Consider the following 15,848-nt stretch of genomic DNA (forward strand, 5'->3'; position numbering starts at 1 on the left):
TCTCAACCACTGCGCCACCAGGGAAGCCCTTGATTAACTTTTTATAAGCTTGCTTATGTGGTACCACTGGGCAAGGCTATTCCGCTCCTAAGCTTCCATTTCTCCACAGTAGTGGTTATCAAACTTCGATGTGCTTAAAATAACTTGGGGGAGTGGTTGTTAAAAATGCATATTCTCCATGCTCCACTCCCAAGATATGGACCTCTTAAGTCTGGAGTGAGGCCCAGCAATCTGGATTCTAACAAATGTCCTGGGGAATCTGTTATAGAAGGTCCTCAGACCACAGAGGTAAGGGCAAGGCAGGTGGATTTCTCTTTCTTCCAACCACTGGATGAATATAAGCCTGACGCAATTTTTTTCTTAATTTATTGTCTTTGTGGTAACAATATGAACAAACCAGGGCAAATAAATCTCAAATATAAAACTGTCTTCTACCCAAATTGGTCCTGTCTTTCTTGCAAAGACACAAGTTACTCACCATGTCATAAATGAAGTTTGTTACCCAGTAGCATGTGACACCAATGCCTGAAATGTGCTGCAGCTGCTTGGCTTTGGTCTGATGCTCCCGTACAACATAGGTGACAAAGCTGGCAGTGGTGACAGAGTAGCCCAGCAGGATGGAGAGTGCCACTAAAATATCGATTAAGCTGCTCATTCTACATTGAGCAATAGGGAGAGGAGAGCACACATAAGTTTTGGGAATTCTTTTCATTTCAGAAAGATTCATGGCTAAAGCCATCAACAAAACAGTGCAAGAGTTGGCTGTGACACAAATAAGTCTTCTTGCAAGGCAGCCAGATAATATCTTCTACATGACTTGGCTGTGACCCTGGGATAAATGTAGCTTGAGTGCATCTGAATTGACTAGGGATATTTGATGGAAAAACCTCAGTCAACAAGGGTTACAGGGTGTATGCAAGAGATATAGTTCTTGAGCATAGAAATCGTACTTAAATGCTATGCAGGGAAGTTGAAATGATGAAACACTTATGCACTTGACTTACAAAAGCAGGAGATTCTGTGAATCTACAGTCAACAAGCTCTACTTGGCAACCTCACTCTACACACTTTCAGAAACCTCCTTTTATCCCAGTGAGTGACTTATAGTACCAGCTCTTCTAGATTGACATTCACTCAGAAACAACTGTGATTTCCAATTATAGCACTTTATACAAAGGCTCAATAAGCCAAGGAGAAAAGAGTCATGCCATATATGTCTGCTTACGTGGCTTGTTCTTGGTCTGGCACTCCTGGATAAGGATGGCTATACAGGATGATACCTTAAAGAAGAGATGGTTCTTTTCATTAGTAGGTATTCAGTTAATTGGGAATACCAATTTTTATGCACACTACTATATATAAAATAGACAACTAATAAGAACCTGCTGTACAGCACAGGGAACTCTACTCAATACTCTGTAATGGCCTATATGGGAAAAGAATCTAAAAAAAAAATGAGAGAGCGGTTATATGTATATGTATAACTGATTCACTGTGCTGTACCACTGAAACTAACACAACAAAATCAACTATACTCCAATAAAAATTTTAGGGGGCTGGTATGGGAAGATCCCACATGCCACAGAGCAACTACGCCTGTGAGCCACAACTACTGAGCCTGCACGTCTGTAGCCTGTCCTCCGCAACAAGACAGGCCGCGGCAGTGAGAGGCCCGCACACCACGATGAAGAGTGGCCCCTGCTCGCCGCAACTAGAGAAAGCCCTCTCACAGAAACGAAGACCCAACACAGCCAAAAATAAATAAATAAATTTATTTTTTAAAAAAATTTTAAAAAAGAAGTAACAATTTTTATTTATTTTTTTTTTACCATCTTTATTGGAGTATAATTGCTTTACAATGGTGTGTTAGTTTCTGCTGTATAACAAAGTGAGTCAGCTATACATATACATATATCTCCATATCTCCTCTCTCTTGCGTCTGCCTCCCACCCTCCCTATCCTACTCCTCTAGGTGGTCACAAAGCACCGAGCTGATCTCCTTGTGCTGTGTGGCTGCTTCCCACTTAAAGAATTTTACTTTGGGGATATTCTTTTAAAGGAAAATGATGCCCCCACCCCCTGCCAATCTCATCAATGCCATACAATTGATGGTACTTACACACACACACACAAAGCCCGAAACAGTTTTTCACACTGTGCATGGAATTTTGTGGGAAGGGGCAAGAATTTACACTTCTTATATAGCATGTTTCCCCTCTACTACATTTAAGTCATTGTTTTCCAGTTTCTTCTCTCCATCTGGTAATATGGATGTTTGTATTCAGTAGCACTTTAGAAATGCATGACATTTAAAGAAGCACCTCAAAGGGAGACCAATCATATGAGGATCTCCTAAAGAACAGACATTTCCCACCCCCATCCCTCTTCCGTGTGCTATTGGCTGTCGTAGGGAAATACTGTAGCCTGAGAGGATCCCTTCTCCTCCTTTACTGCTTCTGAGGTGCCTATTGTTCTAGAACTCTACCAAGAGTGGAGCTTGGGAGCTTCAGCCACTCTGGAGGGATTTTCACTGAGACATAAAGATCCAAAACGATTCAGAGAAACTAGCTGGCTCCAGAAAAGTAGTCACTTAATTCCAATGCAGTCTTAAATTATTTGTATCTCCAAGGGTTGGTTATACTTTCTGAGTATAAGTGTAAGCAAGGTTCTTTCCTCCCTTTCCTTACAGGACGCTGGTTAGCCAGAGTCAAAATGGGCTGACAAGTTTCGCAAAGGGCCACGGTGTGAAGGCAAAGCCTATACTGTCTGAGTAACTTTGGAAAAGAACAGTAAGGGTAGGAATGAGGATATCCCTTAAGTACTTTTTCCTATAAAGTCATAAGCTGAACAAGAACTTTCTCACTACTGCTCACATAGTATACGTTCATTATATTAGGATATTAAGGCCCTTTGATAGCACCCAAATATTATAGATTATTCTAAAGTTATATTATTTCCATTAACTTAAATTTATAATTTTTATTAAGTAGAGTGTGACGTATTTTGAGGTTGAAATCTGCAATTGGTATATATTGAAGAAAAAATATAATATATAGTTAAGTCAAAACAAAGAAACTACCAGCAACAATAATCAATTTGACCTATAATTTTAATCACATCATTGAGGGAATGCACTTCTCTTATCTTTTGTGTAAATTAACGGGCTCTCTTTTTACTGAGATTCAATTTTCTTTGGGCCCTACTTAAACCTTGTTGCTGGATTATAACATAGGCAAGGGGAAAACATTTCTCTTAGTCCTGATCTGTATTTCAGAATCAAGAAATACTCTATTTCACCAGAGGAATCTTTACAAATACATTTACTCCAATATGAAAAATGCTGCTAAACCAATTTTTTTTTTTACAGATCTTTAGCGGAAACATCAAGTACATATATTAGGGTTTGGAATCCATATCACAATCTTTTCTGTGGGTTCTACAGCATCCAGCATAATGTCTTAAGTACAGTGATTAGTCAATGAATGCTTATTGACTCGAATAAAATCTTAAAATTTCAATTATTTCCCCCATATAATACACATTAAAAAGAACACATTTTCTGTTATTTCTACATTTGTAAACCTAAAATGAGTAACTTCCCATTGACCAATGCTAGTAATGTAATAAGAATAAACATTAGGGTGGAGGGAACAATGTGTCAATATTTTTGGAAAAGAGCCTGGTTGTGTAGCATTTGTTAGTGAACACAAGTAAATCTGTATTCTAGGGGAAGAAAGAACAGAACTTTCATGTTAAATTAACCACTAGAGGGAACCACATGAATATAACAGATAATGACATTGCAAAGGAAAGCTAATTAAAAGATTTTTATTAGCATGTTAAAATTCAAAGAGAATCAATTTTACAGTTAAAACAAAATCTCAATTCATGTAGAATCCAACAAAGGTGCCTTAAAACAGCTAGTGTAGTAGGGGGAGGTGGCAGGAGAATATTTGAGCTGATTTTTAAAGACATTATCATGGCAGATCCCATACATGCATTACAAAACAATAAAAGCATTTTAAGGTGACATGGATTTCTTTTCTGAAAGAAAACAAACTCCTTCCAGAGAAGGTGGAAAGCTACCACTTTCATAAGCCTATATGAGAAAAGTTAATAAAAAATAGAAGACACACTACTAATAATCTCTATATAACTCAAGCTAAGCCTTATTTTTAAATTAAAAACATTTCCTTTTTGGGTCAATATGAAGCTTATGTTCCAGAATTCTTAATTCTTTAGACTATATAACTTAAAAATACAGTTGTAGGGGCCACAACAAGCCTGCTGGGATCCAGAGTGATTCAGACTGCTTTCATCTTGGTAAAGAACACTAATGATAAATGAAACCTGAATATAGGTTTCAAAAGCTGATCCTTCAAAAGTGTCATTGTCTCTTTTTCTTACCTACATACCTTTGCAACATTTCCCCCTAGTCATTTCTATGGTTCTTATACTTTCATTATCCGTCATGGCAACAAATGTCCTTTGCTCTCAATAAGACATCCTACTGAAAGTCAGTGTTCAGTAGTGTTTCAAACCAGGTTACACCAGACCCACCTGGCTTTAGTCATCATTTAACTTAATTTACCACTTTTGACTCCACACTTTATTGATGCTCTAGGTCTAAGGACTATCTATCAATCTTGTTATTTTCTTCAGGGTTCCTGCTGCTACGAAAATGCGAAAGCAGTTGGGGAAAAATATTGTTTTCTCTTAAACGAAGACTCTGAAAGATTCTGTTCCTAGAATAAGTATGTGACTCTACAGTTTACTTCTACAATCACCAGAACATTTAGCACATGCTATTATGGCCAACAGTAGGGAAATGAAAGAAAAGTAGACAACGGCATTTCTTTTTTTTTTTAATAGTCTGTTAGCCTATTTATTAGGGTAGAAACTGTTGGCCAGCAAATATTTTACTCTATTTTCTCCATCTTTATTATTATTATTTTGGGGGATCAGTATGGGAAAATAATTTAAGCAAGGCTTAAGAAGATGGAATGGTCTGATGAAGAGTAATTGAATTAGAAAACAAGTAAGTCTCTTTCAAATTCCAAACTCTTTTTAAAAACTACGTGGAAGCTTCTTGGGAAACCCCACTAAAGTAGACCTTGCTGAGTATAGAGAAGTATTAGGAAAATGAAGAGGCAGAAGCCAGGCACTTCTGATTCCCAGAGAAATAGCAGTAGGAAACAATAATACTCATCCTGAGAGGGAGCTAAGGATTAGCAATATTTTATACAAAGCATGTGTCATTACAGTAAGTACTCAGTTAATGGTAGCACTTCTTTTCTGCTAGAACTTCTTAGCTTAAAAGTTTTGTTTTCACATTTAGATTTGTGTACAATATTTACTGACATTATTATTTTATTTTTTAGCCTATGTACAAGTAAATAGTTATAAAATATTTTCCTATGAGATATAACTACTAGGTGTGAGAGCAGAAATAAGTGTGAAGTCAGCATTATTATCCTGACTTGATAAATGAGGAAACTAAGTTAACCTGAAGTTAAGGGGATTATCCAGAATGTTCCATCTGGTGGTAGTTACTACTTCCAAACTCCTTTTAAAGATCTGTGATTTAAATACCATAAAATAGCTGCCACTCGGAGGAAATGGCATCTAGTGAACATTTTCGTATGGACAGTAGCAAAAGTTGCAATACAAGAAACTTCTAAGTAAGTAACTTTACCATGTCGGGCAGCATCGTCTTTTGACATGTTAGCTCGCAGGAGGAAATTATTCAAGCTGTTGAGGTAAGCTGGAAGGGAGTGATAGCCTTCTGGATCATACCACACCTGTTAAAATTCCGAAAGAAGGCAAGATCAGTATGGTGTTCAAATAAATCAGGCAGTCTTTACATCTTACAGCCTATATAATTTATATTTAAAGTAAGGGCACCAATTTCCCAGTAACTTATTTCATCTTGGCAGATTATGAACCATCCACCAGTGTTGACCACAGAACTCTAAGTTTCCAACCTAGAGATGGGCAGAGATTGGGAAAACAATTTTTTTTTTCCCTGCGTGAGAGCACCAAGTTACTAGTTATTCTAGCTAGACCTTCTCTAAAGGTAAAGCTTGAAATAAACAGAAGACATCATTATTATCTTCATTTCTGTGACTGGACTGTAGTGATTCTGGAACTAGAACTAGGGCATTCTGTCTCTCAGTAATAATGATAATAATAATAATAATTAAAAAGTAACTGGCATATAGGCCAGGCTGTAGAAAGAAATTAAATACAAATACAAGCATTGTGCCCTTAGCAACAAGATTGATAACCTTGAAATACCCCCACTAACTTTCTATTCCTAGTTGTAACACACAAGAAAGTGAGTTAGTTCATCTGCTATGTCAAAAGCAGAGGGATTTAAAATACTGGTATACCTCAATTCAAGAAAGCCAGTTGGTAATTCAAAATTACAAATCTGATTTAGAGAGAAATTATTTAATATTAGAACTCCCTTACTCTATGTGTGGAGAGAGGGAGAAAAGGAACAAAGCGGGGCTGGGGGTGGGGGTGGACATTCAAGTTCCTAGTACTACTATTTACTTTCTATATGACCTTATAAAACCCAGCTAAAATAGACTCAATAATATCTATCTCTTAGGGATGTTGTGAGGATGTGTAGGTAGTTTGTATAAAAGGTGATACTAGTTCTTGGTTTACAACAGTCACTAAATGAATATTATTTTCTTCACTTCCCCCAAGGTTGTATATATCTCTTACTACCAAATGAGAAATATGTGAAGAACAATTTAAAATTTAAAGACTACTTGTGATCATATGTGTAATCATATGTGTCTGATTCTGTGACTCTAGCTTGTTTCAAATTCAAAGCATAGGTACAATCTAGAAGAAAAAAAGTCAACAGGATTATTTATATCCACCAAATTCTAAGTTTCCATGTTCTTTAAAAAGCAAAGCTAAACACATATGACACATATACAAGGAAAAGTGCATAAAACATTAATGTATAGTTTAACAAAAAATTATAAAGGGAGTATACCCATCACTCAGGTTGAGAAACAAAAACTGCCAGCATCCAGAACATCTCCCTGACACTCTGTGTCCTTCCAAATCACAATGTGGTCTCTCTCTCCCCTAGACAATATGGTTGTTTTGCCTACTCTCTAAGTTTATGATAAATGCAATTATAGTTGTGTATTCCTTTTTGTTTTTTCTTTTGCTTACTAATAATGTTTGGAAGAGTTAGCCTGCTTGTTGTATGGAAATGAGTTCATTCATTTCCATGGCTGAAAGTTCTGTTAAATGAGTATATAACAATTTATTTATTTATTCTACTGTGTATGGACATTTGGGGTTGTTTTTTCGGCTAATATGAGAAATATTGCCACGCACATTTTTGTATATGTATCCAGGTACTTGTGTGTACACGTTTCCCTAGGATAAATACACAGGACTGGAACCACTGTATTATGGTGTATGCATTATTCCAAAGTGCTTTTCAAATCTACTGACCCATGTTTCGTTTTTACCTCATGAAAATGCTTGAACATTTCAAGTTCACATTCTCATTTGTATGACATCCCAAAAGAAAGATCACAATTTACCTTGGCAAGTGTTCTATTAGCAGGAACTGTTGTTATATCAAAACGAAGGTCTTTAGTCAAAGGCAGCCCAAAACTCCAACCTCCATATCTATACAGGAAAATTATTTTAATGGAGAAAATATTCATAAATAGATCTAAAATGTTTAACTAAGAGCTCATTTTTTTTCTTTCCATCAGGAACACATTTACAGTATGAAATAAATACTGTCTGACAAATGCTTTACAGTTTTATCGATTTCTTTTATCATATTTTAGTCTAAAGCATACATTATAGCTAGAAGTTCATGGACTCTTAAAAATAAAAAGTGGATTAAAAAAATTCAAATAGTAATTTTAAGGATAGATTAGTTTAAATATCCACCAAATTAAGACTGGGTTAAATAAATAATGGTGTAGTTACACTAACATAATTTTCTTGCAACTGTTATCCTAAATGTGATGCTATACAGCTATATTTTTGACATGGAAAGAACACTATAGCACATTCTTCACTTCTTTTAAGAAGTAGGTTTTGGAATGGTTTATTTATAATAAACCTCTTTTTGTTGAAAATATTTACATGCATATTCATGTGTACTTACCAACTTTCCCCCGCAGCTTTATTAAGACATAACTGACAAATAAAAAGTGTATATACTTAAGGCATACAAATGCTTTGATATATGTACACCTTGTGAAATCATCCCCACAATCAAGCTAATTAACACATCCATATCTCACATAGTTACCATTTTCTTATATGTATGTGTTGAGAATTCTTCAGGTCTACCCTCTTAACAAATTTCAAGTAACAATACAGTATTCTTAACTATAGTCACATTGCTGGACTTAGACCTCCAGAACGTATTCACCTTGTATTACTGAAACTTTGTACCCCTTGACCAACATCTCCCCGTTTTGCCCTTCCCCCCAGACCCTAGAACCCACAACTCTACTCTCTGCTTCTATGAATCTGACTATTTTGGATTTCATATATAAGTGAAACCATGCTATGTTTGTCTAGTATTTCACTTGGCATAGTGTCTTCCAGGTCCATCCATGTCACTTCAAATGTAAGCCTGCCACGCTTATATCTATGGCAAATGTTCAGGTGGCTTAGGAACATGCCTGTGGCTTTGCTATACAAAAAGACATTTTATTCACATGCAGATATCATACTCCAAGTTTTGAGATATTCATATTGGAACTAAGGACAACTGTCACCAAAAGCCACACCTTAAAATTCTGCAAGTTGGCACAATCTAGTCAACAACTTCACTTTCACTTCGAGAAAAAAATATGTACACATTTAACAATACATTTTTGAGGCCTAAAACAATGCTTTTCAATGTGCTCAAATAAATCTTAATTTAGAGTCATTAAATTAATTTACTTAAATTTTAATATGTAAGGCTGTTTAGATAAAACAGAATTTACCCATATAAATAATCAATAGAAACTTGCATTTATTGTTCACAAATTCAAAAGACAGTTACTATTAAAATTAGAAAGCATGATATTCTAAATTAAACATGTTATAAACAGAGTATTTTTACCTTTTTTGTATAAACTTATTGGCAGTTGATATAAGATAGTTTTCCAAGTGGTGGTCAGTGAGGTTATAAATTACTTGGGAAGAATAAGTTCTTCTATGAGGTGGAGAATAGTTAAATTTAGGACATTCCTGAAAAACAAGGTTAAAAAAAGTTCTCTTTGGACAATGCTGTACAAATTAAATAGACAATGTCAAGGAGCTTCAGTCTTATGATTTGTCTATTAGTGCAACTGGTAGAGTGTGATAAGAGTGTCCTCTGCCTCTAAAGAGCTTTGAAAAGGAAGACGTCTTGCCTATGCCAAAAAATCAGAACAAACATTTATTATTTATACAGAGAATATACATGTGTTTAGGACTTGCTTAAAGCCAAAAAAGAACACAAGTTAACTAATGGTCAATATTTCTTTCACTGTACTGACAAGCTTGATATGTTTGGAGAATAACATTCAACGTTAAGATGACTCAAAATTCCCTCAATAATTCACAGGGAAGAGAAAAATGTTTGCCCCAAATTGAAAAGATAACATTAACAGACATAAGTTCTCAGGGATGAACAGCAGTGGATAAAAGGCTTGTGTTATATTAGTTTTAAGGTACCAACCTAGGTGTCAGAACCCAATTTTTCCCATATCCAAATCCAATCTTTATATATATATGTCTCATATATATGTATATAGGTGTCACTTATACATATACAAGTTGCAAAGACAGTACAGAGAGTCCCTGCAGGCCTTTCACCCAGTTTCCCCCACTGTTAGCATCTTACATTACCATCATACATTTGTCAAAATTAAGTGTCTTGGTACATTACTATTAACTAATCTCAGAGCTTAGTTTAAACCACTTATTTATGTGTTCATAGCTTTCTGCACTTCCTGACTATTAACTTTTCATTGAAGTGTCCCATGCCTCACTGCCATGAACTTTAGTTTGGGAAAAGCCTAGCACTCTGCCAGTTTTTCCTTCCATCTTTCACATGGTGTTCCAGAGCCTGAGGCTAGCACCACATGCGTATCAAGAGCATAATGTTGTAGGTTGCTCTAAAAAATGAAGGCTGAATTTCACCTTGCATCAAGTTGTATCAACTTGAAGATCACATTCTATAATGCCACTGGTTTCATAAACAGAGATATCCTTAGGTATGCAACTTAACTTTTAGCTGTAACTTTTTATTGACTTATACATACAGAAAAGCACACATATTATAAAGATACTGCTTGATGAATTTTGACAAACTGAACACACCCTTGAACCAGCAACTGGATCAGAAAACAGAACAATGCTATTACCCCAGAAGCCCCCTCATCACGCTTCCTTCCAATCCTACCACTCCCAAAGTAACCAGCACAGAAGAGTTTTTCCCGTTTCTGTATTTTATATAAATGGAATTGTATCATATGTACTCTCTCATATTTGGCTTTTTTCACTCATCATTTGTTTCTGAGAATATTATGTGTGTAGTGTAGATCATTCTCATCTTGCTGTATATGGAATTTCATTGTGGAAATCGATTACATTTGATTTATCCACTCTAGGTTGCTGGGAATTTGGGTGGCTATTACAAATGGTATTGCTATGAATATTCCAGTATATATCTCTTGATGAATTTATTCACATTTCTGATGGGTATATAACAGGAGTGGAATTGCTGAGTCCATAGGGTATGTATAACTTCAGCATTAGTAGACGCTGTCAATTCTTTTAAAAGCTGTTTATACAAATCTGGATTCCCATCAATGGAATATAAGGTTGAAAAATTTTTAATCTACTGGGTTTTTTTAATTAATAAAATTTATCTAGATTCCAATTTTAAATACTAAGTTAGTAGACTTTTACTGTGAACTAAAGAAAACACATGAAGGATTTCAGAAATTAGCTAGGTTAGGTGAGGGATTAGAAAATGCTTTGAGTACTGGGTAAGAATAATATTTATATATGCAAGGATTTCAAAAAAAGCTTGCTTGATCCCAGCTTTTATTGTTAGTAACCGTCTTACGTGAGACCACAAAAATAGGCTGCATTTACTGAAAACATCTTTATTTTAAAATAGTGTACCAAGACAGTTTAGGACGTAATCATATGTCACTTTGAAGAAAATATTGCTAGATTCCTCCCCTATTGGGAGGTAAGTTGACAACATAGTGACTCTCAGAAACTAATAGTTACCTCTTTTCTTCAACAGTCTTTAATTTCCCCAGTGAATTTGTTTTCCTTAAAGTTTATTGAATTGATAGGCCTAGAAAACTAAGTTGTGTATTTATAGAATATAGACAGGGTGTTGGTTGGAGAATCTTTAATGTTTCTTTCAGGACATGGATTTTTCTTGCATCCTGGAGGTGCTGCTTGGAGAGATACAGAGTTCTGTTCTGGACTCACACATTACTAACTTCCCAGATGACCACTATAGTAGCAGTCTCACTGTGTTTTCAAATATGACAGTTATGTGAAACACAGAGCTTTCTGGTTACGACTGAACTAAGACCAAAAACTCATTTTCTGTCAGTTTCCACAAAGACTGTCATAGAATTACCTACCTCAGGAAGTTTGTCCTGAGATGGATTTTAAAAGTGACCTGAAGTTCAGTGTTTTTCAGCTGCCCAGGTTGACATCGCTGAGCTGCTAGCCTCCATACAATGAAATTATACCAACTCTTTGGTAATCTAGATAGATCTTTCAAGCTTTGATATTTATTCCTTTCTTTTTTCTACTTCACTGAAAGCGAATTCCATCTTACCTGGATATTTTCTGAGCAGGAGCAAACACCAAAATTAGTGATAGGTTCTCCACTGCTGTTCCATTTTCCCAGACTGTCTTTCTTTAAACACCATCTGCAAGTAAAAATGATATTGATGTGAGGTATGTGTACATTCACATGTTTATGTATGAGCACATAAGTGAGTATTTGGTATTAAATTCAGGTGTATAGGCCTAAGTTCAGTTTACTGATTTTTCATAACTTGAATATACATGGCACTACCATTTCCAAGTGATTTGACATTTTATGGGAGATTGAGGGAGAGCACTTAAAGATTAAACAGTGAAGAGACCAAAGCTCATTGAATTGTCTTAATGTGGCAGGATGGAACTTTTTGGACCCCTTTATTTTCTTTATTATTTTTTTGTGTATGTGGTACGTGGGCCTCTCACTGCTGTGGCCTCTCTTGTTGCGGAGCACAGGCTCCGGACACACAGGCTCAGCGGCCACGGCCTCACGGGCCCAGCCGCTCCGCGGCACATGGGATCTTCCCGGACCGGGGCACAAACCCGCGTCCCCTGCATCGGCAGGCGGACTCTCAACCACTGCGCCACCAGGGAAGCCCTGGACCCCTTTATTTTCTTTGCTCTTTTCATCCTCTCTTCTGAAGGGAAGGGGATACTTTAGCAAAATAATGCACGGATGTCAGGTTTCCATGTGTCATGTACTATCCTGGAAGTTTCAATAAGCAACACTATGTAGTGCAAAAGCACGGGGATTGAGCTCGGAAGATGTGGGTCTCAGCTTTAGCTACACAACCTACTTTCTAGATTTCTTTAGACAAGTACCTTAGTCCACACGAGCCTCAGTTTCTTCATCTTAAAAATGAGATTAATAATTCACAGGGTGGTTGTGACTGTTTAATGAAAACATGTACACAAACGAACCTTACAAGTTATAAAGCACCTCTTTATTATTACAGTACAGCATAACCATGGAATGAACTAAAGGAGATAGATAAAATCTGTTAAAGATAGAGTTCAATGAGGGTGCTGACCTCCTCCAGCCAAATCACACACACTCACTTAACCACACTCCCCCACATACATACACACACGCATACACATGCACACACACAACTGGAATGTTGGGAAAAAAAAAACAAAACAAGAACCACTTACGGATCACTGATATTCAAACACATGTTGTCAATTCCAGGGAAGCTCCACATTGCTGAGACCAGTTCTTCTGTGCTTGGGTGAGAATTTCTGTAATATTAAAGGATAGAAACAAATTCATGATTCTTCCACTAGTCTCCCATATGAAACTCATGCTCATAAATAATTTGAAGAAATGAAATATGCTGTCTATAGGACTGCTCTCTTAAAAATCTAAGAAAGACTCAGACTCAGAAAAAAAAATGGTCACCAAAAAAATAAGCACATGTCTCTATTTGGCTGCCTTATTATTTGTCACATGCATTTAGTGATCACCTACTGTATATATAACATTATATTATACAGGATTCTGATGCTGCTATTCAATATTCAATAAAAAGCTATTGGCTATATATTACAACAGATTGGGAAGCCATACCTAACCTGACTTTCCTGATTAAAGTCTCATAATTAAAAATAAAGATGTACTATAACTTTATTTTTAGACAAACACAAAAATTCTTAAAACGTTGTTTGTTGGTGACAGAAGTATCACGCTGCAATAAATCAAACTGTGTATTCCTTTGGCAGGATCAGGTACTGTGGCTACTAAGTTCTTTATTCTTTAGCACTACATGGCATTCACAGGCACAATGTACCTCTGGAGGTATTTGGAGATGTTGTTTTAGTTAAAGGGAAGAAACTTACACATAGAAGGCTGTCTGTTCAGAGGTACCGTAAAGAGATGGGGAGATCTGGATCTCCGGATAGCTGTTGCTGGAACTTCTTAGCGTGCCAAGGCCCATGGCAGTGGTTACAAAGATGATGGGGAGAATAACCTGAGCTATGAAACCTTTCCAGTTCCTGCGGGTGTGGTGGAACCTCTGAATGAGTATAGCCATTACTTTCTTCAGTAACAGTCCAAAACCATCCAATCTCTCTCCCCTGGTCAGCATTTTGTCTGATTAAAGAATAAAAATAAAAAGATTTAATATGGTTCTGGGAAATCCTGCTAAATCCAGAACTAAAGTAACTTCAGAACCTATAGATGAATGGTATAATGTGGCACGGTAGGAAAAGCTTATATTTTAAAGATTTGCATTTGAAGTTCAGCTCTTCATTGATCAGCTTTGGGCCCGAGCCTTTCCATCTCATACAGCTTCTGTAAAAGTGCTTTGAAAATTATAAATTACTATACACAAAATATTCTTTGTCATATACATAGTACTTTTACATGTCAGAGTGAGATATCTAGAATTTTATAAATGAATATTGTTCCCAATCTCTTAAAGTCTCAATGCAGAATCAGTATTATTACTAATTACTAATATTCAAGAGGTAGCTTCTGTCAAGAGACTGAATTCAAATAAAATAAACAGAAACCAAAACAACAGCCTAGTCTAACTCATTCCTATTGTGGGTAACTTAGGGATGGTAAGTGTAATTGGCTCTCATTGTAATGTGAGGTCCAATGAAGTCACCTTAAACATAGGAAAAGGAAAATGCTCTCCTCCAAAGTATAATTCTCGTTCAAATACTTATTCATTACTTTCCTTTTAGAAATCTGGACTTATTATATGGCGTTTCAAAACTCTATTTTTACCACATGAGTCACAAAAAAGGACTCATTGGAAAAAAATGTCTACCCTCTTTCCCCCCAAACCCACCCCACACTGCCCTGAAATGCTCTTCAGGTGCTGAGAAGATATCCCATGGCTTCTGAGAGTGAGAGCAGCTGTGGAGGCCATAAACTGTGTGCTCATACAACTAATAATTTCAGCAGCCCCTCTAAAAATAGTTTCAAATATAACATTCCCTCCGAAGGCCTGCCACCAAGCGCCCCTTTACATGTGATGAGATGACAGTATTTGTCAACTCTGTGGATATTTTTAATTCTCCATCACAAATTATGCAGCACAAAAATCATGATCTTCCTTTAGCTGATAAGGAAAAATACAAAGCTGCTTAATTTAAAATGAATTCCAATTAAATAGAGTGAACAAGTTTAAATGCAAACTCATATCTCTGCAAAGGGGAATTGTAGAAGGAGCTGAATATCTTAAATTAATTAGTATGCTTTTCTGTTTCTTGAGAAATTACATGTCGATGACTTACAGGTATACCAAATGGAGCAAATGTGCTTTCTAAAAGATAATGTCAATGAGGGGAACATTCTGACTGAAGAATAGTTTCAAATTATGAGACAAATGCAGAGGCAAATACATAACATTTACTTCCTGAAGCAGATGACCACTCTCTAATCAAAGTCTTCCATTCCTTAGTCTCGACAATTATATTCCCAGAAGATGATACCTGAGGAATCTAGCAGAGGACAAATGAGACTCCCAAGTTCCAGAATTACACAAACATTAGAGATTATCTTTTCTGAGTTTTAGAGCCAAGCAAATGTTTAATCAAAAGTTGTATTCCTAGAGATTTTTCCCAATTTAAGCAAACTGTTGAAATGACTACTCCATCGTTTATACTTGATTTTACTATATGCTTCCTTAAGTAAATAGTGTTTCCAAAGGCATAAATAAACTGTCAGAAAGATAATAAGACAGGATAAAAGTTATTTTCAAAAGAGCCCAAACCCTCAAAGTCATGTCAAGAAACATGATTTTCCAAACATATCTTGTGTGAAGAATTGGGGGGAAACCTATTATTATAGATTCTTAACCATCAAGTTCAACTTCACCAATTCAGAGACCCTCTCCCAAAAGCATCTTCTCAGAGCCTGAATTTTCTCAGCATATGAATCACTCAGAGGTGGGGGAAGGTTAGACATGTTTTCCAATGAGGTCCCATAAAGAGGGATGACTCTTTTTTACAAAACCCTTTTTTTAATGACTATGACCACCACTTGAACATGTGTAATAGCA

General features: G+C 36.2%; 1 protein-coding gene across 2 annotated transcripts in view; it reads right to left on the reverse strand.

The window, feature by feature from the left end:
- The window catches only part of ABCA12 (ATP binding cassette subfamily A member 12), a gene marked incomplete at its 5' end in the record, with an annotated part of 187,496 nt that overhangs the window by 21,329 nt on the left and 150,319 nt on the right, over nt 1-15,848 (reverse strand). For both annotated transcript variants that reach the window (XM_081242250.1, XM_081242249.1), the window contains 8 exons: nt 479-656; nt 1,226-1,280; nt 5,696-5,801; nt 7,581-7,668; nt 9,116-9,243; nt 11,849-11,942; nt 12,991-13,077; nt 13,675-13,927. In XM_081242250.1, the coding sequence (XP_081098376.1) occupies nt 479-656; nt 1,226-1,280; nt 5,696-5,801; nt 7,581-7,668; nt 9,116-9,243; nt 11,849-11,942; nt 12,991-13,077; nt 13,675-13,927 (989 nt within the window). The remainder of the gene's footprint in view (nt 1-478; nt 657-1,225; nt 1,281-5,695; nt 5,802-7,580; nt 7,669-9,115; nt 9,244-11,848; nt 11,943-12,990; nt 13,078-13,674; nt 13,928-15,848) is intronic.

Source organism: Mesoplodon bidens (assembly GCF_964165515.1).
Source record: "Mesoplodon bidens genome assembly, chromosome: 8".
Lineage (NCBI taxonomy): Eukaryota > Metazoa > Chordata > Mammalia > Artiodactyla > Ziphiidae > Mesoplodon > Mesoplodon bidens.